Below are 22,026 nucleotides of genomic sequence, written 5' to 3'. Positions count from 1 at the left end.
CACTATAATAAGCCAAGAAAAACAAGTGTGCAGACTTGAAATTTAGATATATTGTCCTTGAGGCTGTATGTGTCTAAACAACAAATGGTCGCTGTACAGCCTAAATGCAAAGGAAATCAAATAAAAGATCCGACACTGGTGCTTAATCACCTACCTGCACCATGCCAGCAATTCAACACTAACAATCCTATTAGATAATAATTTACAAAGCCATCTTAGCTTGGATTCCAGAGAAGGTGGTGCAATCTCTTCTCTATACAGCAGGGTGGCAGTCAGATCCCTCTTGGAATGACCTCTGTTGCTGTCAGTATGCTGTTAGAGAATGTGCATTGGCTCTGCTTGTCCCTGCAGCTGTGGTGTAACAACACAACTGGCTAACAAGTTGAGGCAGTTGGTATTTAAGTGGAGTGTAAGTACACAAGAGAAATAGTCTGATTATTTATGTTTTAGAAACTTCACATTGCCATTCTTCCTGTGCCAATGAAATTTTTTTTTTCCTTGCACTGTTTAAACAGTACTGGAGCTTTGGAACATTGCATAGGTTTGAGTATTGTGCGTGTGTATGTGTCTATATAAATGTGTCTATATAAAATATTTATGTGAGAAGATGTATTATATGTTTCCATTAAAAACTGGTTGTCAAAATGAACTATGTCATCTCTTCAGTGTTTCTTTAAAAAAAACAAACCCCAAACCAATCAAGCCCACAAGGTATGGGGTGAAATAGAGGCTTAAGAAAGCAAAAGAAGTTTCCCAAGAAAACAGGACTATTGGGTAAGTTCAGAGCCCACACAAGTCGACACATATTCTCTTTTTCTATGGGGCATAATATACACAGGCTGTGCTAGTACAACCTAAATCAGTTTTATTTAAATGGAAAAAACATACAGCAATGGGGAATCTTGTCTTTTTCACAGCTTCCTCTGCCTGCCTGCTGCGTATAAAGACTGTGGAAATTGAATCTCCATACCAGCTGGTGAAATACTCACCTTTAGGACAGGGGTTTTGAGCACTCTCGGGGAGAGACTGTTTTTAATCTCCTGCCAACCAGGTCTTTGCTACTCAGGCAGTCTGATCTCAGTAGGGGACCAGAAATTGTGCCTGGGACTTCATTCTCTGCTGCAAGGTATGGTGCAAGGTGACGCTGGATTGCTGGGATCTCCCTTTGCTGTCACAGCATGGTCCTGGGATTCAGTAGGAGGCAGGTTGTGCTAAGCAAAACATCAATATTTTTGATACTGAGATGTACGTCTTCCAGATGTGAAGATCCTAAACCTCTTCTGTTTTTAGATGTTGCCTAGATGATGCATTCTTTTATGGAGCAGCTTTCACGAAGAATTATCTGTGTGTAACAGACTTACCAGGCAGTCCTGGCATGCAGCCATGTGCCAGCTGGACCTGAACTGCTTATGCAGGTACCTGATACCAAATTAGGCTGGTGATAGTGCCCACTTTTAAATGCAGGGCTCCCCCGAGCTCTCCTACTGCCTTGGAGAACCACCTCTGGTGCAGAGGGTGTTTCTGGTCATGCTGCTGACAGCTGCCCCAGCTGTCAGAAGAGATAGCAGACAAGCTCCCTAACCCTCTTGGGTGGTGGAGGGTGGGAAAGAGAGAAAAGGAACAGTTTAAAGGCACCATCCTTGTAATAAAACATTGAATTACAGGTCTCCCTTTCACCTAAAAACCAGGCAAATGCTTTGCTTGCTTTTTTAATTTTTATGTTTAGTGTATTATGTGCCATGCATAATCATACTCCTCATTTCTCCCACACACACACACACACGTACTTCTGCAAAACCAATGTGGAGCTCTTGAATATGCTTATTGCTTCTGGTTGCAAAGTGTTGAGCTGATTTTCTGCATTGCACTGTTTCTTAATTTCCAATTTTATCACTACTAAGTGCTTTGGGAGATTTTATTATAATGCGTTATAACGCGCAAAAATGACAAAAAACCCAAAACAGTAAGTAAGAGGTTAAAATGAGATCTCCACAACTTTTGTGACAGATGTTTGGCAATTCTAGCTTTGTAGAACCAGAAATAAGAAGGGAATAGATTTGCTGAAGTATGTTTCCCCAAAACGTCAAAGAAATAATAACAAACCTTTGAAACACAAGCCAAGATGGAATTTACAAAGCAGCAAGGTATTGTGCAGTTTTGCTGGAGGTGGGTCAGTCTCCATGGGTTCCTCTTTTTCTTCTGGAGGGTCTAGCTCTAGGGATGCCACACCAGCTCTAGGGATGCCACACCACCTCTTGGATGACACCCACTGGCACTTTTGGTGGGACAGATACTGCCTGAACATCTTTCTTCCTGAGCCTCTTCCCAAGATGCATCTGTCTCAGGACTCTTTTGGCAGCAGAGAACACCTCCGCTCCAGCCCAGTGGCTCTCTCCCACCACTGTTACAGCCCCCTACTCCCGTTTTTTGGGGAATAGACTGAATTCAAGGAGAAAGATACTGGTAAACACTCTATGCTAAAATTGTTATTTGGCGTTTCTGTGTGTATCAATAAATATGTGACTTAATTGCATGTGTGTCGGGTCCATAGATTTGGGAAATGCTTTCGTACTAAGTTTCTCTTAGTTAAGGAACATTTTGAAGCTAACTCAACTTTAAAAAAAAAATCGATCATGCTCTGCATATAATTATGTAATCAAGTTCAGTGTGAACAGTAACAGCAGAGACATACATGGTCTATAAATACATGGTAAGACAGATGCACTTCTACCTGAGGGTTGTGTTCATTAGTGACAGAGATTTATTTCAAAGCGTCTCAGCACACAGTCAAAAACCATACTTTCAGGACTGTCAAGCTTTAGTATGACTCTTCCAAGCCCTCTCATGGGCTGTGGAGCTCATGGTCTACCAGAAAGGGCCCAAACTGTAACAACAAGAAATAAGTTAAGTATTAGAGATTGCACAGGAGTTTGGAATGCTTCCCAGCAGCACTACTTTGGTAACATCGTATTTGCTGCAATGTTTGTTACTGAACTTCCAGTCACTATGTTCAAATACACTTTTAATGCAGTTGGTTTTTGATTATGCAGAAGAGCTCTCCAGACTAAATCCACTGCACGCACTACGGTAACACTACCACCTCCCCTCTTTCCCCCCAAGCTAGTATTCAAACCGTGCTCTTGTTAGGAGCCCCAACAGGCCAGCTCTCACTATCCACAGCGCTCTTACCAACGCGCGACGAAAGTCTGTGATCTGCTAGGTACCTGCGCAACAGTCCATGTTCCTGCGGAGAGCTCGCTCAGCTGGTTGTCGGGTTTCGTTTTACCTGCCTTTGTCACCACCATGTGGCAAACGTGTGAATTACGCTCTTAAAGAACATTTTCTAAAACTGATCTGGTAATCTTGCTCATTAAGATCATCTAATAAGTACAGAGAAATGAAGAACAGTGTGACAGCCAGCTCCTGACTTGCAGGCTGAAGTTTGGTGGGAACAATGGAGAGCGGCTGACAGTAAACGTGCAAACTGCTGCTCACCAAAACAGAAAAAGGTCTCACTTCACAGGAAGCGAAGAACACTCATGAGATGATGCTCTAACCTGCTGCCTCAGTAATCTCCTCCAGAGCAACTCAGTGCACAGTCATTGCAAAGGGGCTCTCGGGAGGTTCAATGCCCAACCACACCGCTGGGCTTATATCAGGTTAAAACAGATGAGAGAAAACTAAAGGAGTGCTGTTATTAGAAAGACATGAACATGAATTCTTACTTGCAGAAGGCACTGGCAATAGTGTCTGCACCGTCCAGATATGTATCCAGATCCAGATGATAGCAAGAATAACAAAGTAAATATCACTACTTTTCTTTTTCCTAAGAAACTCCGCTGTCAGGCCTGCGTCTGCTCCCTGAGTATGACAGAGGAGGTTGATGGAGCCTGTGGAGCCTGATCACTTTCTCCTGCTTCTTAAGAGCAAAGAAACAAACAAACAAATCCCCTGAAGGGGAAATGATCACATGAATGTCTACTGCAGAACGGAACGTGTGAGCTCAGTGCCAATTTAACCTACTTCTGCTGTAATTTGTAATTTGCCTGGAAGAGAGGGAGAGCCTCGGCCGCACCGGCTCTCCCGCGTGGCACAGCACTGCGCCCGCCACTGCCACAGAGCGCAGGGGGCACGGGGAAGCAGAAGAGATGCTACAGCCTCTCCGAGGCCCCCTCCCACTGTAAGCAATTTGAAGCTACGCGTATACTTCGTGAGAGATTATATTTCACTTCCAACAGGAAAACAGGATTCTAACACGTTACAATAAATCTTTGATTTCTCTTCGCCTCAAAAGAAGCCGTAAGCCCGCTCAGACCACAAGCCGCAGCACACTGGAGAGGATGCTCCCATCCTACAAATTTCTTTGGGAACCGGTCGCAGAAGAGGGGAGGGGAAGGGCTGGGGAAGAGGGAAAACGCCGGGAGACGGACCCCACGCGGCCTGGGGGGGGGGCCGCCGGGTTCCTCCTGCCCCAGCGCCCGGCGGAGCCCCGCCCCGCCCGCGGCTCCCCATTGGCCGGGAGGGCCATATATAGGCGTCGGGCGGAAGTGACGCTCCTTTCCGCTCCGCGCCCGAGCAGCCTCCACACGGCGTTGTCAGCGTGAGTCCGTGCCGCCGGCTCGGGAGGGGCGGCGGCGGTGCGTGCGCCCGCCCGCCCCCCCCCCCCCCCCCCCGCGGCGCTGGCGGCGGGCCCCTCCGCGCTGCCGGCGCCCGGACCTGGCCGAGCCGCGGGGAAGGCCGAGGAGTGCCGGATCGGGGGGCAGGAGGCGGGCGGCGCGGCCAAGATGGCGGCGGGGGCTCCCGGCGGGCGCGTTGGCCCGAGCCCGCGTGGGGCGGGGGAAGGCGGGAGTCCCCGCGCGGCTGAGTCGGGTGGTTGTGCCCGCAGGTTCCCTGTCGTCGCTTCTGAAGGGAAACCCCACAATGTCCGGAGGTCTCGATGTCCTGCAGATGAAGGAGGAGGATGTCCTCAAATTCCTCGCTGCCGGGACCCACCTGGGAGGCACCAACCTTGACTTCCAGATGGAGCAGTATATCTACAAAAGGAAGAGCGATGGTATAGCTGTAGGGTGGGTGGCCCTGGGTGGGCAGCAGGGATTTTGCGGGCATAGCTGAGGAAAGCAGGAAAGCGCTAATGCTTGAGCTCCCTAGCAGTTTGTTCATGGCCTGAGAGGTGTGGAAGTCTTTAGTGATTGAATCGTGTTACTGGGAGAAGTAGGATGAAATACAGATTTCAGAACTTTGTAAATCCATCACAGCTGGATTTGGGCAGTTCTACTAGTTCTTCACTATAGTAACAGAATGGTTTTAATGTCTCAGTAGTGATTTCTGCTTTTCTGCATTGTTTTTCAATCTGCAGCCTATTAAAAGAGGGAGGCTTATACCAGCCTCTGGTTCATGTTGGTAGGTTCTAGAAGTGTGCTACATTAAAACCACGTGGAAGGATTTTCTTTGGAATAGCTTTCCATTAACTAGAATTTTGGAGTAGCCACAGCTATGTGGCAAGCTTAATGGCAGAAGATGGCTATCCTGGTTTAGGATCTTGTATTTGCTGATTGCTCTAAAGCCTGTTTTCACCAATAGGTATTTACATCATCAATCTGAAGAGGACCTGGGAAAAGCTCCTCTTGGCAGCCCGTGCCATTGTTGCCATTGAGAACCCAGCTGATGTGAGCGTTATTTCTTCTAGGAATACTGGGCAGGTATGGACATTTGTTGGTCATGAGGCCTGCAGTCTTGGCAGCTGGACTCTCTTGCCGTGCATCATTGCCTGCCAGTGGCAGCTTGATTATAAAAGGGAGTAACACAAATTTTGGCTCTAGGAATGCTTTTTTAAAAGTGTGTTTCTTGTGTTGTGCTTGCAGCTTAGAAGAGATAAGTTGAAACCCATCCTCCGTTTCTGTAGTTTCAGGGAGTTTGATAACTTACTTTTCTTTTATATCCTCCTTTGGGTACTTCTGTTGGATTTCTGGCATATTAGTGGTCAGTCTCCTGGTGCCCCCTCTCCCACTAATTCTGTGAGGCATTGACACTTTTTTGGGACAATAAGCACCTGATAAAAAAGTTATTGAAGAAGTAATTTGATCTCTTATTGAGCAAGGTATAGTAACTAGTATATTTTTAATTTCATCTCTAGATTTTTAGCAAAAAAATTCTGTTATAGAAGGGGACACAACCTTTACATAGAATCTAATTGGCCACTGAAGTTTACCTGTGAGCTTAGTTTCTCTGGAGTAATGCAGGTGATGCCACAAACATACAGGAAGATTATGAATGACATGGGGTGGATTTCCAAAGGAAGAGCTTGGGCTCCTTTGGGCTTCACCTGCACACTGTTAAAGCTTGATGCTGAGGTCAGTTTCTGGCCGATGAGCTCTCAAGTGTCGGAAGTGTGCTACAGCAGACCAAACGGCAGGGTTTTCGCTAACGCCAGGAGGGGAGTTCCCTCTATGAATGGAGTTTGATAGTAGGCCCTGCCACACGTCCAGCTGGCTGATGCCTGAGAAGGTGAAAGCTGTTGCAAGTAAGAAAGAACTGCCAACTGCAGTTTTAAGGGACACAGTTGCAGTTTGTGTGTATTTACTACCGAGCTGCTTCTGTAGTTCCTGAAGTTAGGCTACTGGATGATGAAAGGATGTAGAAATAATAGAAGAAAATCTGCTTTGCTTTTTCTGTAAGCTGCTTGTTTATCACCCCTTTCATGATTTGCTAATGATACTTTGGAGTAGAGCTAGTGACTAAGTTCAAGAAAAAAAAGGTTTTTATCTGTATCCTGACTTGCTTTCTTGGTGGATATGATCTTTTTAATTCCTGGTGTCAGTGTAGCCGTTTTTAAAAGCATTTTTATTTTGTCTCAGTCTGAATGCGGAGCTGTTGGAGAGCCCTGATTTCACAGGAATTGAAACAAATAGTTCAATTAAATTTCATGCGTGTTCACTGACTTCGTACCTGGGTGGCGCGGTTGAAACGCAGTTTTCCTGCTTCACCTTTGCTGTGGTGCGTTTTGCAGCGTGCTGTTCTGAAGTTTGCTGCTGCTACTGGGGCTACTCCTATTGCTGGACGTTTCACCCCCGGTACCTTCACAAATCAGATCCAAGCAGCTTTCCGTGAGCCACGACTCCTGGTTGTTACGGACCCCCGGGCTGATCATCAGCCACTGACAGAGGCGTCTTATGTCAACATCCCCACCATTGCCCTGTGCAACACCGACTCCCCGCTGCGCTACGTGGATATTGCTATTCCCTGCAACAACAAGGTAACAGCTTTGTTGTAGCATTCAAAGCTGCTTCCTCCAGCGCATGCCGTAGGTGGCATGATGGATGTTTTCTGCAGGAGAGAATATCTCTCCAGGCTTGTATCTCACGTGTCTCCTGGGGTGATGAGCTAATTAAGGCCTCTTGCAAACTCGCGGGTGGGTGGGGAGGAGGAGATGAACTGCACACAGTTGGAGCTTGGAGCTGAGGCCGGTTTCTGGCCAAGGAACTCTCAAGTGTAGGACGTGTGCTATAGTAACCTGGCAGGACTTTTCGCTGACGCCATGAGGGTCTTTGTGGCCCAATGAGTGGAGTTTGATAGTCATTCTTGGCACAGTTTTATGAATGTGAATGAATGAAGGATAAAGTGAACCGATGAACAAACTGCTCAGAAACGTTACCGTGCCAGAAACCGCCTGAAAGGTAAAGGCTAGAGAGATGGGAAACTTATCTTTGATCTCTAGATGTTGTTATTCACCAAAACTAATGTAAGCCAAATCTGACCATATGTGTAAGATTTGCTCATTTGGTCAAGTTTTCTGTTTCTTCATTCTAGCATGTGTGATGTGCGTAATCCCTGTCTTTTGGACAAGATTCATGTGGGATAGTGAGCAGTATGAAACTCCATAGCAGGAGCATTGCTTCAGGCTGTGCTGTATACAGCAAATTCAGATGCTGGTGATGGAAGTGCGCTGTGATTTCTGCAGAAACCTGATAATGTGTTGTGATTTAGCCCGGTTGGCAACTAAACACCACACAATGTCTTGCTCACTCTCCCCTACCCCAGGGGAAGGAGGGAGAGAATTGAAGGGGAAAGGGGAAGGAGACTCGTGGATTGAGACAAGAACAACTTAATAGTATAAAATTAAAAGTAATAGTGATAATATATGAATATATATGTAGTGATAATAATATATACAAACAAGTGATGCACAGTGTAATTGCTCGCCACCTGGTGACCAATGCCTGTCCCTTCTTAGCAAATGATCCCGAAACAGGTAAGTCCCCACACTGCAATCCTGGATGAGCAAGAGGCCTGAAAAAAAAGGAGATGGAACTCTGAGAGTCAGAGAGAGAGCCTTCCCAAGAGTTCCCAGAAGAGGAAAAGCCTTTCTTTCCAGTCAGCCCTCATCTATATACTGGGCATGACGTTCCATGATATGGAATACTTCATTGGCCGATTTAGCCCTCAATCCTAAGTCAGTTAAATGATAAGGGGAGATGTGGACCATTTGTCCTGCTACACTCCCCACCTCCCCCAGCCTGTTGTACTCCTGCACACTGGCAAAAACACAGGAAGCTGAAGTTCTTGAGGTCTCAGTACCAACTATCAACATTCTTCTTATAGTGAATCCCAGACTGAAACCAGTCTGAGCAGCAGAGCTCTTCTAGCTGCTAAAAAGAAAAACTAACTCCTAACTCCCAATCAAAACCGAGACAAAAATGTCACTGGGGACTTGAAAACTTGCCCTTCTTTGAGGACAAGTGGATAAGTCTGGGCATTAGCAAGTAATGCCTTTCTCTTGCTGATAAGAACCTTGGACTGAGTGTAAATAACTCTTTTGTTCTTATAAAGAAAATGGTGTTTTCAAAGGTTTAGCTTTACAGGAAATCCCATGAACTTTTGTCTATTCCAGGGAGCCCATTCAGTGGGTCTGATGTGGTGGATGCTGGCTCGAGAGGTCCTGCGGATGCGTGGCACCATCTCCCGTGAGCACCCGTGGGAAGTCATGCCTGACTTGTACTTCTACAGGGATCCCGAGGAGGTAGGAGACCTGTGGAAGGATGTGTGGCTGTGTGAGATCATAGAATCGTTTAGGGTGGAAAAGACCTTTAAGATCATAGAGTCCCACTGTTAACCTAATGCTGCCAAGTCTACAACTAGTCAATGTCCCTAAGCGCCACATCTACAGGTCTTTTAAATACCTTCAGGGATGGTGGCTCCAATGCTTGACAAACCTTTCAGTGCAGAAATTTTTCCTAATACCAAATCTAAACCTCCCCTGGCACAACTGGAGGATATTTCCTCTTGTCCTATCGCTTGTTACTTGGGAGAAGAGACTGACACCCACGTTGCTACAACCTTTCAGGTGGTTGTTGAGAGTGGTAAAGTCTCCCCTGAGCCTCCTTTTCTCCAGGCGAAACAAACCCAGTTCTCTCAGCTGCTCCTCATAAGACTTGTGCTCTAGACCCTTGAACACCTTTGTTGTCCTTTGGACACACTCCAGCAGCTCAATGTCTGTCTTGTAGTGAGGGGCCCAAAACTCAACACAGTATTCGAGGTGCAGCATCACCAGTGCTGAGTGCAGAGAGACAATCACTTCCCTAGTCCTGCTGGCCACACTATTTCTGATAAAAGCTGGGATGCTACTGGCCTTGGCCACCAGGGCATACTGCCAGCTGGTATTCAGCTGGCTCTTGACCGCACCCTCAGGTCCTTTTCCACTGGGCAGCTTGCCAGCCATTCTTCTGCAAGTGTGTAGTGTTGCATGGGCTGGTTGTGACCCAAGTGCAGGACTTGTCCCTTAGCCCTGTTGAACCTCATACAGTTGGCCTCAGCCCATTGATCCAGCCTGTCCTGATCCTTCTGTACAGCCTTCCTACCCTCAAGCAGGTCAACACTCCCACCCAGCCTGGTGCAGTCTGCAAACTTACTGAGGGTGCACTCGATCCCCTCATCCAGATCATTGATGAACATATTAAACAGAACTGGCCCCAGTACTGAACCCTGTGGAACCCCATTTGTGACCGGCTGGTATCTTGTCTTCAGGAATCACAACCCAAAAGGCTGTTGTGATTCCCCTCGTATATCAGAAGGCTCTATCACACTCCAAAGGTCCTTATCACAACCGAAGGCTTCCAACAGAGAGCTTCAACTCACTGCTCTCCAGGGGCTCCTACCTCTCCAATCTCCAGTAGGGAACTACCCCCCTCCCTGAGGGGAGTGCCCCGCCTTTAAGCCTCCCATAGGTCACGTGGTCTCCAGCTGGCCAAAGTGACTCGCAACACCTATCTTGACAAGGCACAGGTGCTTCCCATGTAGCAGCCAGGAAACTTCCCCGACAGCCGGCCACCAACTGGATTTAACTCCATTCACCACAACTTTCTGGGCCTGGCCATCCACCTAGTTTTTTACCCAGTGAAGAATAAGCTGTGAGCAGCCAGTTTCTCCAGGAGAATGCTGTGGGAAACAGTGTCAAAGGCATTACTGAAGTTTAGGTAGACAGCATCCACAGCCTTTCCCTCATCTGCTGAGTGTGTCACCTTGTCATAGGAGATCAGGTCAGTCAAAAAGGACCTGCCTTTCATAAGCCCATGCTCACTGGGTTTGATCTATGTGCTGGGTGATGGCACTCAAGGTGATCTGCTGCACAATGTTCCCTGGCACTGAGTTCAGACTGACAAACCTGTAGTTCCTTGGATCCTCCTTCAGGCCCTTGTGCCTCGTGCCCCATGGTCCTGTGTGCCTGCTGTTGAGGACAGGTTTTGCCAATATAATAATTGCACTTCACACTTAAGGTGGTGGTTAATTAGTCTTGTCTGTTGCTGGTTAGTGCATATTGTCTGGTGTGCGATAGTGAGGGTGGTGAGATGCTGCTGGGGGACTTAGGCTATGCTCTTCCATTGCAGATCGAAAAGGAGGAGCAGGCTGCTGCTGAGAAGGCAGTTACCAAGGAGGAGTTCCAGGCTGAATGGACGGCCCCAGCTCCTGAGTTCACTGCTCCTCCTCAGCCTGAGGTTGCAGACTGGTCTGAGGGAGTGCAGGTCCCATCTGTCCCCATCCAGCAGTTTCCCACAGGTCAGTTTGGGGGATGTCTGGGAGGCGGGGTACGCGGTGTGGTGGGTGGGAAGCGCTGGGGCGTGCTAAGCGTTGTTGTCTTTGTGATTGCAGAGGACTGGAGCGCCCAGCCTGCCACTGAGGACTGGTCAGCGGCTCCCACTGCCCAGGCTACCGAGTGGGTTGGCACTGCCACCGAGTGGTCCTAAGCCCCACTGCACTGTCAGAGAAATAAAGAAAGGTTTAATACACGCCGTTCTTGGGACTGCTCTTTTGTCTGTCGGCAGTGAAGTGCGTGGGTAGCTCGGGGCACAGTGCTGCGCCGAGGGAGGGTCTGAGGGTCTCTGAACTGCTGGTACGTGCTGTTCCGTGGGGCTGGGGGCTGCAGGCTCCGGCGGGGCTCCCGTTTCCCGCTTTCCCTGGCTCCATGCCCTCTGCTGGCACGGCAGCTTGCTATTGGCCAGCGAGAGGCCACTCGCAGGGCAGCGGTGCCTGCGCTGTCCAGAGGCGAGGACAGATGTCACTGGTGACGTTGGTGGCGGGGCTGTTTTCCCGCCACTGCCGCTGCGCCGGGGAGTGGTGGGCAGAGGGATCTGCGTTGCCCCTGCCCGGGGTTTCACCAGTTGTCGGGGTGGTCCTGGGTGCGGGTGGGAGTGGTGGCATGGCCGTGTGCCGTGGGCAGGGGAGCCCATGAGTGGGAACTGCTCTGCGGTGAAACACCAGTTCTAGTGTCCAAGTTGCAGTGTCTTTCATCAAAAATGCTGCAGTAATCCTTAAAAAATAGTTAATTCATCTGTTTTAACTGTTTTAAGGATTGTATTAGCTCTGTGATTAATAGGAGTAATGGGAGGCAGACCCTTCACCCAGAGAAACGGGGTTTTGTTGAAGATGGAGCAATGTTTCATTTGGATGCTGTTTCCCATGTTGTGGTAGTCTCACTATCCTTTTTCTGACTTCAGCCATGGCAATCAACCTGTGAAGAATGTATTAATTTTTTTTTTGCGTTAGCACATGTGCTGGTTTGCTTTTACTGTAAAATGCATATTAACAGTAAAAAAAAACCTCTAAAGCAAGCTGCGTATATTATCCCACAATATCTGTCCAAAGGAAGCTGATCTTTTCTCCTATTGTCTTTCCTATTAGATGCAAGTCAGCAAAAGATACTGTTAATTATTAACAGCTTTTAGCTGAGAGGCACATGAGCACTTTACTATTTGGCCCTGAAAGGGCCCTTCCCATTCTATTTGTGTGCTGTGTTTTTCAGATGTGAGTTTCTGGCATGTCCTTGAGTCTTCTTCCCAGCACCCAGCAGTGGGAGGCTCCTTCCTGGTGCCTGAGGTCTGTCACCATGTGTCAGGGTGGGCTGAGAGTCTGAGCTTTGGGCCTCTGGTTGGGTGCTGTAGCTGGGTCAGGGACAGCCCACAGCAACTGCTGATTCACTCTCCATCTCTGAGATTGCCCAAAATAACCCATTGTTCTGGTCTTTCTTTTCACCCTTCTGCATGAAAAGTTTCCGAATTCAGAGCACAGGTTACCCCGCTGAACTTTGAATCACTGCTACTGCTGTTTCACCGTTGTCCTTTTTCTTATCTGTTTTTTTAAACTCCTTCATGTGAGTAAGTTCCAGATATTGAGAATGTGGCAGTCATCTGATAGCTCCTGTGTAAGTGATGGGCTGTTTTAAATCGGCCAAGACCTGCCAGTGAGAGGTGTATCCATGCAGCCTGGAAAAAGAGGATCAAGAGCTGTGTCTCTGCATGTGGATTTAGAATTGCCTTTTTGGGATAACTGAGGTGAGGCAGGAGAGCTCATTTGACTGGAGCTCTGCAGAGGGGATGAATAGCAGCCCTTTAGAAAAGGAGGCAGCCTTGGCTGCAGCAGCAGAGGGCATGTGGCAGGAAGGGTATGTTCCTCAGCATGCTGAGGGCACAGGAGAGGTGAGGTCTCAGGACAGCGGGTGGAGGCAGCAGCAGACATGTGGCAGGAGATCTTACATCTGCCAGATCTTCCTCTGTGGCAAATACCTTGTGTATGTGATCTATTGAGGCAGTGCAGAGGGATAGGAAGAGGAGCTAGGAATTCCTAGAGACAATGGCTTGTTTATTATTGCAATTTTTTTCTGGCAAACGCAGTGGTAGTGTAGATGTTGAAAAAGGACAACAGAAAACTAGTAACCATGTTCTTCTGGTTTGATCTGATTTGACCCTAGATGGCTTAGGCTGAGGTCCCAATGCAGTGAAAACAATTTCTTTCCCTTGAGGGTCTGGCAGCGTTCCCCTTCTCCACGACCTTCTCTTTGCATTTGCTTTGGGTTGGTTGGACTGGGCTAGATATGCTTAGGATAGCCTTTGTCTGTCATGTTTGGTCTCAACAGAAGGTAGCTGATGTTGCTGAGCATCACAGAATCCTTCTGGAGAAACGAGCTGTTGAAGAGTCCCCTTTGCTGATATTCATAGATTCATAGATTTCTAGGTTGGAAAAGACCTTAGAGATCGAGTCCAACCATCCCTAATCCCCATTAAACCATATCCCCAAGTAGATCATCCATTCTATTCTTAAACACATCCAGGGATGGGGACTCAACCACCTCCCTGGGCAGCCTATTCCACTGGCTGACAACCCTTTCAGAGAAGAAATACTTCCTAACATCCAACCTGAATCTCCCCTGACTAAGCTTATACCCATTTCCTCTTGTTCTGTCACCCAAATCTAATGTAAAGAGCCCTTCCCCTACCTTCCCACCATCTTTTCTCAAGTATTTGTAGGCAGTAATCAGGTCTCCCCTCAGCCTCCTCTTCTCCAGGCTAAACAGCCCCAACTCCCTCAGCCGCTCCTCATAAGTTTTATTTTCCAGCCCCTTGACCAGTTTAGTCGCCCTTCTTTGGACTCGCTCGAGGAGCTCAATATCTCTCTTAAAGCGAGGGGCCCAAAACTGGACACAATATTCCAGGTGCGGCCTCACCAGTGCCGAGTACAGGGGCAGGATCACTTCCCTGCTCCTGCTGGTCACACTATTCTTGATACACGCCAGTATCCCATTGGCCTTTTTGGCCACCTGGGCACACTGCTGGCTCATATCAAGCCGGTAGACAACCAACACCCCCAGGTCCTTCTCCGCCAGGCAGCTCTCCAGCCACTCCTCCCCGAGCCTATAGCGATGCTTGGGGTTTTTATACCCCAAGTGAAGGACTCTGCACTTGGCCTTATTAAAGCTCATGCCATTGGCCTCAGCCCAACAATCCAGTCTGTTCAAATCCCTCTGAAGGGCCTCCCTACCCTCCAGCAGATTGACACAGCCTCCCAGCTTGGTGTCGTCCGCAAATTTACTGAGGGTACATTCAATCCCCTCATCCAGGTCATTGATAAAGATGTTAAACAGAACCGGACCCAGCACTGAGCCCTGGGGAACCCCACTGGTGACTGGCCTCCAGCCGGATTTAGCCCCGTTTACCACCACTCTTTGGGCCCGGCCATCCAGCCAGTTTTTAACCCAAAGGAGGGTGTGCCTATCCAGGCCAGCAGTTATCAGTTTCTCCACCAGAACACTATGAGAAACTGTATCAAAGGCTTTACTGAGGTCAAGAAAATTACATCCACAGTCCTTCCCTCATCAACCAGGTGGGTCACCCTGTCATAGAAGGTGATCAGGTTTGATTGGCAAGACCTGCCTTTCATAAACCCATGTTGACTGGGCCTGATCACCCGGTTAACCTGTATGTGCTCATTAATAGCACTCAAGATAACCTGTTCCATGACTTTGCCCGTCACCGAGGTCAAACTGACAGGCCTGTAGTTCCCCGAATCCTCCTTCCGCCCTTTTTTGTAAATGGGGGTAACGTCCGCCAGCCTGCAGTCCAGCGGAACTTGGAGATATGCAGATATGCTACTATCTGATCCATCAATCTCATGCATGAGATACGTACTTCCTAATTCCCTCCCTAATTTGTGTGCCTCCATTCACAGATGTTCCCGTTCCTCTCCAGTCATTTCTTTGCCTAAACAATTGCATGATATTTTTAGTATCAGAGTATTGTTGTAGGATTGCATCAAGGCTTTTCTTTTACAGGAAGCAAAGGGCCTTATGCACAGCTGAAGAGACTCAGCTCCGTTTGCTTAAATCCAGGCTGCAAAAATGTTCCACTCTTTCCATCTGTGGGCTGTTTTGCTTTAAGAAACTGAAAATGATTGTGAGATGGTGCTGTCTTTTAGGACTATGGTGTACTCATTGGAAACCTGTTTACTAAAATCAGTGTGCAGCCTGTATGTAAGTGTGTAAAGGATAGTGAGGGGAGTGTGTGTGTGGTTGATAAACTCACTTCACTGCTCCTCTTAGGAGGTTTCCTCCCCACCCAGGAGTGCCGTCGTGCAGCTGGAGCGGATCTTGTGATGTTAAGTTATTTTTCTTTCTTTCTTAGGTTAATAGCATCCAGGTACAGAGAGATTTTATGTGGAGTAAAGCACAGGGTAAATCTGCAATTGTCACAAACTCGTCAGTCTCCAAAGCTATGTATCCTCAACATTCTCAGGGCAGATGAACCCTGTTGTCTTGAGTATGTGCATCCTAGCAGAGGAAGAACAGCGTTTCAGATTTGCCTCATTATTGCTGGGTCATCTCCCCACTGCTCTGCAGCTTCCAAAGGAACATTGGCCAGCACTTGAGGCAAAATATTTTCCCTCTAGCCCATGCTTGACACTACCAGCTCCCAGCCCTTGCAGCCTAGAGTTTGTGAAAATCTCACCTGTATCGAGTGTGTATGACAGGTGAAGGTAGAACAACGCATTACAGCTGCATGTAGTGATGGGAATGAAGAACATCCTTGATTATCAGCCCTGCAAAGAGACGTGTTGTGGTAAATACCTTGGAAATGGTCTTGCTATCTACAATCTCATCCACAACTGCGATTTTCTGATTTCTTGCTTCCTGGGACACTGATTTCTGAAGCTGTTTTGATTTGCTCTTTTAATACTTGTATTTTTAAGAATACTCACTGCCATTTTGCTACTGTCCACATTTGAAAGTGTGTAATTTTTATTTATACCTATTCTTGTATACATTCAGTAGTTACTGATGAGTAAAATTAGATAATGAAGAGTTTTTTGGTTTAATTACCTCTGTACTTGAAAGAAAATGTATTTTCTAGGCTTCTGCTTAAAATCTCAGTTTACAAAGTTCATAAAGCCTGAGTTTAACTAGTGTGTCTCTTCTCGTGTGAGAGTCCTAAATATTTCTGTCAGTGTTTGTTTCACTGGCTACAAGATTACAGTTTGTACTAATACTGCTCAGGCATGAATAAGATGAATGCTCTATAGTATGTTGGAATTGTCCTTTGAAATGATGGCTCTCTAGCTCCGCTTTGAAGGCCAGAGAAACCTCCTCTGGTACAAAATCTGTGTGCTCGCTTTAAATGCCAGTGCACCACAGCCAGAAGGGTTTCTTGGGTTGAGTCACACACTTGTCATTTTGGTTGCAGAGTCTTGCCAGTGACTCTTGAGTGGAACAAGGGGTACCACAGCACACCTGTGCATCTGGCACAGATCACCTTTCAGTGGCATTGTGTACCCACCACTTTTAACTGTGGGGGCTTGGGTTTTTAACAGCAGGCAGCTCAGAAGAAGAGGGAGCCGGGTGTATTGTGTGAGCCAGAGTTGGATGCCAAGGACTGAAAAAAATTAACTTTTTGGTTGTTCAAAGGGACTATACGTCTACCCACCCACCCTATATGTGCGGATAGGTTTCAGTTTAGGGTTATGCAAAGCAGGGAGCTCAGCATGAGAAGAAGTGTGGCATGTTGCACGATTCGGAGCTGGTCTGCCATGAGGACAGTCATGTCCAAGACCAGTACAAACCTTTGCCATAACCACGCACACTGGCACTGCTCATTCCTGTGCTGTGGCTGGAAACCCTGCAGTGCAGCCATAAAACCTAGAAAGCTGCTGTGAAGCTCACATCTCTTAATCAGCTTGTAATGCTGAATTTGTTAGCATTGCCCAAAAAGCTGGTTCTGGTCCCAGAGGTGGTTTGCCATCTTGCCTCTGGAGGGTGGAGAAGATGCTTAGAGTTAAGGAAATGATCTGGATATTTGCCTTTTGGGTCTGAGCCAGGTCAGGAGGACCATACCAGCCTTTTGCCGCTCTCAGATGCAGGCAGGTTAACAAAAGCAGCTTTCTAGGGGCAGACAAACACGCGAGCATTGCCCCTGCCTGGCAGGTTTCGGGTGGATGATGGTGATGGCTGGCACAGTTGCAAAATGCAAGGGTGCGGATCATTTCCAAGACCCCAGTAGATGGGGCTGTTATTCCTGGTTTGTCTGTGTTTTGGCTGCTGCTGGCAGTGTGGCTGGAGAGCTGAACAGGTGGGCACCGGACAAGGGAGGGATGATCAAAAGGTGCTTTGTAAGCACATCTGGGACTTTTTGGGGTGACTCCCTGTGATGCAAGAGATCGCCTACCCCTCCTAATTATCCCAGCTGCTATTCGGTGCTGTAGGAGAGACTTAATACCATTGCAAATCCCCTGGCTGTGGGGACTAGTGGAGAAGTGTCTACAGCACCAGCCTCCATCTCTTGCACTTGGAGCAGAGCTGGTACAGCTGGTGCTTGCCCTGCCTCTTGCCTGGCTTTTCAGCTTCCCTGTAGCAGGACGGTGCCGCCTCACAGCAACCGTAACACACTTTTTGTAAAAAACCCCAAACCCTACTGTTTTTCTATATGTGCCTAAGTGTTAAACTTGTCTCCGTGCTCAGCTGCAAACCTTGATCCAGCTTTTAAATTTCCCTAAGGGAGCAAGTGTCAGATGCTGCTGGCTTCCAGTGCAGAGAAACACAGTGCTCCTAGTGGAAGATGCCTTGGAAACTTTCTAGCTTGTCTGTGCTGGCTTATTGCTTCCAGCATTTCTAAAGTGACTAGTATTCCCAAAGCTCACAGCTATACAATTCATTGCACCTGTTGGCTTTGCTTAAATAGGGAAAAATTAAGCAGCACATTTATAGAGGGAATCAGAGAGTGTACCATTTTCCTTCACTTGTTATTTTGCTGTTGGAGGCTCTCATTTGAGAGGCAAGATAAAAAAAAAACCCCAAACACCACCACTTCCCTCTCCACAGCATCTTCTCTGGGGGCTTCTTTAAGCCCCATGCCTGCTCCCAGAAGGGTAAGGTTTTACGAGCCCTAGGTGCTGGAGTGTCTCCTCCCCTATGCTCATAAGGACTGGTGCCGGGCAGGAGTGAGCATGCTGTTGGCTTTGTGAGGCAAGCCCACTTTTTTTGAATGCTCCAAGCAGCCAGTGACTTTTCATCACCTTCTCCAGGAGGGCTGAGAAGTCTAGCAACTAGTTTTTTTGATTTCAAGGGTTCAACCCTTTGAAAAGTTTTGAGATTAATTTTAAGTCTTAATTTGGTTTGCCTAAGCATGGCTTGGATTCCTCCTTGACTTCTAGGCTGCTCCTGCATCTTGTTTTAAATTTTATTTTGCTTCTGTGAAAGCTACATGTTTGTGGTTTTGTTTCAAAATGAGAACTGGTATTTCTCAAACCGTACCTTGAATATAGAAGCAGGAACTTCATTAATATGTCAAATCTGAGACTTATGATATAAAATGCTGCAAGTTATTAATGCTGTGTGGTTCCCAGATGGGATGGGTGCTCTGTGTAGCTGTCCTCCTGTGGTGGCAGGTTGGTCTGTGCAGGCTCTGCTTCCCTGGGATCCAGGAGATGGAGGTTGCTCTGTTCAGGTAAGTGTCAAGCCTTTGAATTTATTTATTTTTTATTTTAAATCTGGGGAGCCTGTTCTTCTACTGTTATGAGAATAGTGAATAGTGTCCATTGGGTAGGCACTTGTGTTAGAGTGGCACACCTCCCAGCTGGCTGCACCCTGGGAAAGGCTTGGTGTGCATGTGTGTCCTGGGACCTGAGGGCTGCTATAAGACTCTGCTGTCTTCTGGGACTGTAGCTTTGTGATTTGCAACTCTTGAGGCTCTTCTGCTAATAAGATAATTGCAACACAAAATATGGAGGGGGACAATGAGTGTCTCCTCTGGGGCAATGTAAGACAGAGGGGAGCAGCGTAGGGATCAGGTGCAGAGCAGCCATCTCTTTCCTTGCCAAGGCTGGAGTGAGCTTAGCAGTTATGGTATCTGCTCGGGCAACATGTAGCTAGTGCTGTAGGGACCCCTGCAGCAAGTGTGAGCTCAGTATGGGTTAGGTGAGGTTTAATGGAGGCTGCCTAGGATGTGTCTTGGTGCTGTGGAGCCTCCGCATCCCACCTCTCTGGCACTGGCGGGGTACATCTCTCACGGGCTAGGTTTGGGATAAGTGGTTACTTGGGGTCAGGAGACCTGTCCCACTGCATTGGTGTTTGTGGACCCATTTAGGGGCTCCTAGGCAATAGAGTTCTGAGCTTCAGTCCGGTGCCTTGGCTGACTAGAGAACAGAGCTGTCCCCAAAACCACCCTGAGACTCCCTTCTCGCCCACAGCCAGGTGGAGCAACAGCCTTGCAAATAGTTTTAAACAGAGGTTACTTTCAGAGGCTCTGCCTTGCATCCGTCGTTCTTCCACCTCGCTGTTTTCGGATGCGTTGTGGCTGCCGATGCATCAGCAGCAGCTCCCCTTCACCCAGGGAGGATAACAATCTGAAAAGCAATTAGTAAATGAACCGTGACTGAAGGGTTGAATCAGCACCTGGTTGGGGTTATGCTCTTGTTTGGGAGGCTCATGGTTTGGCTGTGGGTGGGAGGGAGCTGGGGCTGTCTGTCCCTGGGCAGGCTGCGCTGGAGGGGATGGTAGCTGTGGGGTAGGGTGGAAGGAGAAGGATCAAGTTGCGACTGCGAGGTCTTGTTGTGTTTCTTGTAGGAGTGGCAGCAAAGAGATGCGAGCTCTGCGTGCTGTCTGCGTCAAAGTCCATCCAAAAAACCCCATATTCCAGCTACATGCAACCCTCCTATAGTTTTAGATGGATATTTGTTTTTTCTCCTGGACTTTTGTGTTGGTGAAGCTCTGTGAGCAATGTGTGTCTGGTTCATCCCTGATGAAAGTGATGGTTGGCTGTTGGTGAATAACCAGTTAAAATACACTACTTAGCTTTGGCTTCAGTGGCTCCACAGCAGCGTTCCATACCCAGGTGGTGACTTGTCCTGTTCAAGGACAAGTAGATTAGCTCTTTGGAGCCAGCAAAAAGTCTTTAAATCTACTTACTCTCCATGTTACTGGCATTGGGGTGACATAAGTGGCTGAAAGGGCATGTGCCTGACATTCGGCTTTCCCCAGAGACGGGTTACAGTTGATTTCCACTGGTTCTGTGTGAGGGGACCGGCTCTGGCCACGGCAGTGCAAAGACAGAGGTTTCTCCACTGCTGTGGCTCAACCCTGACGATGGCAGACATGTGGAAAGTTGAGCAGGAGCTGTGGAGAGTTTCCCAGACTGAGCTGAGTGGCAGCTGCTTGTGAGGAAGAGCTTGGCAGGGGCTCACTAGTTATGTTTGTGTATGCAGTGTCAAAATGCTTCTGCAGCCTTCTCCTCCAAAAAGTGCTGGGCTTCCTGGGGAGCAGAAGCTCGGTTTGCTGGGGTCCTCTGCAAAACCACTGCAGCCCTGGGGCCTTAGGGCCGTTTCCCTGCTGCAGCAGCAGCTGCTGACGGAGCTGGGGAACCCGCAAGCTGCAGTGGTGCTGCTGTGATGGCAGTGAAGCTCCGCTTCGTGTCCAGGTGGTGGGTGTACTGCTGTGCCCAAGCTGCTGTAGCAGAGTGCTATGGCTGATGAAGAAGGCACGGTTTTTATCACGTTTGGTTTCTACCTGGTCCTGAGTCTTCCTGGTACATGATTTAAATAAATCTAATAATAACCTGCTTAGTTTGAAGATCCTAAACGTCGGCTTAGGCGCTGAATTATTTACTGCTGCTGCTATGTAAAAAGAAAAAAAAGGCTGAATTTCTAGCCAATCTGCTTGCTATGCCTGGGGCCAAACCCATCTGATTTCCCAGCTCTGTGAGTTGGGTTAAATGATGCTGAATCCCACCCCGGTTCCCTTGGACATGAGCCTCCAGAGATCCTGACTAGGCTCAGCCCTGGGAGTTGTCATGTCCAGCTGGTGCTCTCCTGCCTGGGTCTGGTCCCTGGGAGGTGGGGGAGACCTTCTGTGGTTGCCCCTTGCCTGTTCTGCTGCTTTTGGGTGGCTTTTATCCATCTGGCCTTTCATGGGGGTTTGATGCTGAGACACACAAAGGTTTCACCTGCTGGGAAATGACATCTGTTCATCCCTGGGCGGTTTTGGGCTCTCCTTCCTCGGCCTGCATGCCACCATGGGAGGATGCTCGGCGCACCAGCTGCGAACACATCCCCTTGCTCAGTGCTTTCCAGTTTTGCTGCAAATCATGAAGGGGCAGTGCAGAAAATCATATCAACCTGAAACGGTTTAAAATCCACTCGTCTTTATCTCAGTGCCTGTGTGGATACACGTAGGCTGTCTCCCAACACGTGGGAGTGTAGTGGCCTCCGTTTGCTGAGTGCATGGAGGAGGCAGGTATTCCTGGTACCAATTTAAGATTTGGAGGCAATGTTCCCCACTGGTTTTGCCTGTCTATAGATGGCTGGATTGAAGGGACCCAGGGAGTTGGGCCTTGTGTTTGGAAATGAAGGATTGCAGCAAAGCCAAGCCTGCCCGCGTTAGCTTGCCGCAATGTAATGTTGCATCGGTATAGTCCATTTAAAACATGACGCTGAACTCAGATTCAGCAATGATGACAGTGTTGTGTGAGAAACGGACCGGGACCTAGAAATCCTCAGTTTCCAGATTTGCCTTTTTCCTCAGGGAAACACTGTGTCTGAGCATTTCTGAGTGATAAAGTCTTGGCTGCAGATGAAACCAGGCTGCCACCTGCCAAAGGACAAGCTGCTGCCTCAGGGCTTACGCAAGCAGCAAGAAAAGCATGACAGACAGGAGAAAAAATCCCCACGCTGTCAGGCTGGAGAGCTAATAAAGTTGCATGCAGCGTGAATCAAAACGGGGGG

At 48.0% G+C, this 22,026-nt stretch overlaps 1 protein-coding gene and 2 non-coding genes across 3 annotated transcripts; all 3 read left to right on the top strand.

Moving 5' to 3' along the window:
• Positions 1-4,569: 4,569 nt before the first annotated feature.
• Positions 4,570-11,279, top strand: RPSA (ribosomal protein SA). Its single transcript, XM_086614407.1, has 7 exons — positions 4,570-4,600; positions 4,886-5,053; positions 5,581-5,699; positions 7,007-7,252; positions 8,888-9,016; positions 10,881-11,049; positions 11,143-11,279. Exons 2-7 carry the CDS (start codon positions 4,921-4,923, stop codon positions 11,235-11,237), a joined length of 891 nt encoding a protein of 296 aa, XP_086470533.1. The 5' UTR covers positions 4,570-4,600; positions 4,886-4,920; the 3' UTR covers positions 11,238-11,279.
• Positions 6,322-6,481, top strand: LOC147528460 (small nucleolar RNA SNORA62/SNORA6 family). The gene has a single exon (XR_015222279.1). It is a non-coding gene; the product is annotated as a small nucleolar RNA SNORA62/SNORA6 family (small nucleolar RNA).
• Positions 7,431-7,589, top strand: LOC147528459 (small nucleolar RNA SNORA62/SNORA6 family). Its single transcript, XR_015222280.1, has one exon. It is a non-coding gene; the product is annotated as a small nucleolar RNA SNORA62/SNORA6 family (small nucleolar RNA).
• Positions 11,280-22,026: the final 10,747 nt, after the last annotated feature.

Source organism: Tauraco erythrolophus, chromosome 7 (assembly GCF_009769465.1).
Source record: "Tauraco erythrolophus isolate bTauEry1 chromosome 7, bTauEry1.pri, whole genome shotgun sequence".
NCBI classification, from domain to species: Eukaryota; Metazoa; Chordata; class Aves; order Musophagiformes; family Musophagidae; genus Tauraco; species Tauraco erythrolophus.
Note: the sequence above shows the minus strand (reverse complement) of the source record. Positions and strands in the feature narration are given on the sequence as shown.

Bases quoted from the DNA above. Each gene is read 5' to 3' on its own strand.
- RPSA (XM_086614407.1), top strand. From the start codon at position 4,921: ATGTCCGGAGGTCTCGATGTCCTGCAGATGAAGGAGGAGGATGTCCTC. The intron at 7,253-8,887 runs GTAACAGCTTTG...TGTCTATTCCAG, and splicing joins CTATTCCCTGCAACAACAAG to GGAGCCCATTCAGTGGGTCT. The intron at 9,017-10,880 runs GTAGGAGACCTG...CTTCCATTGCAG, and splicing joins TCTACAGGGATCCCGAGGAG to ATCGAAAAGGAGGAGCAGGC.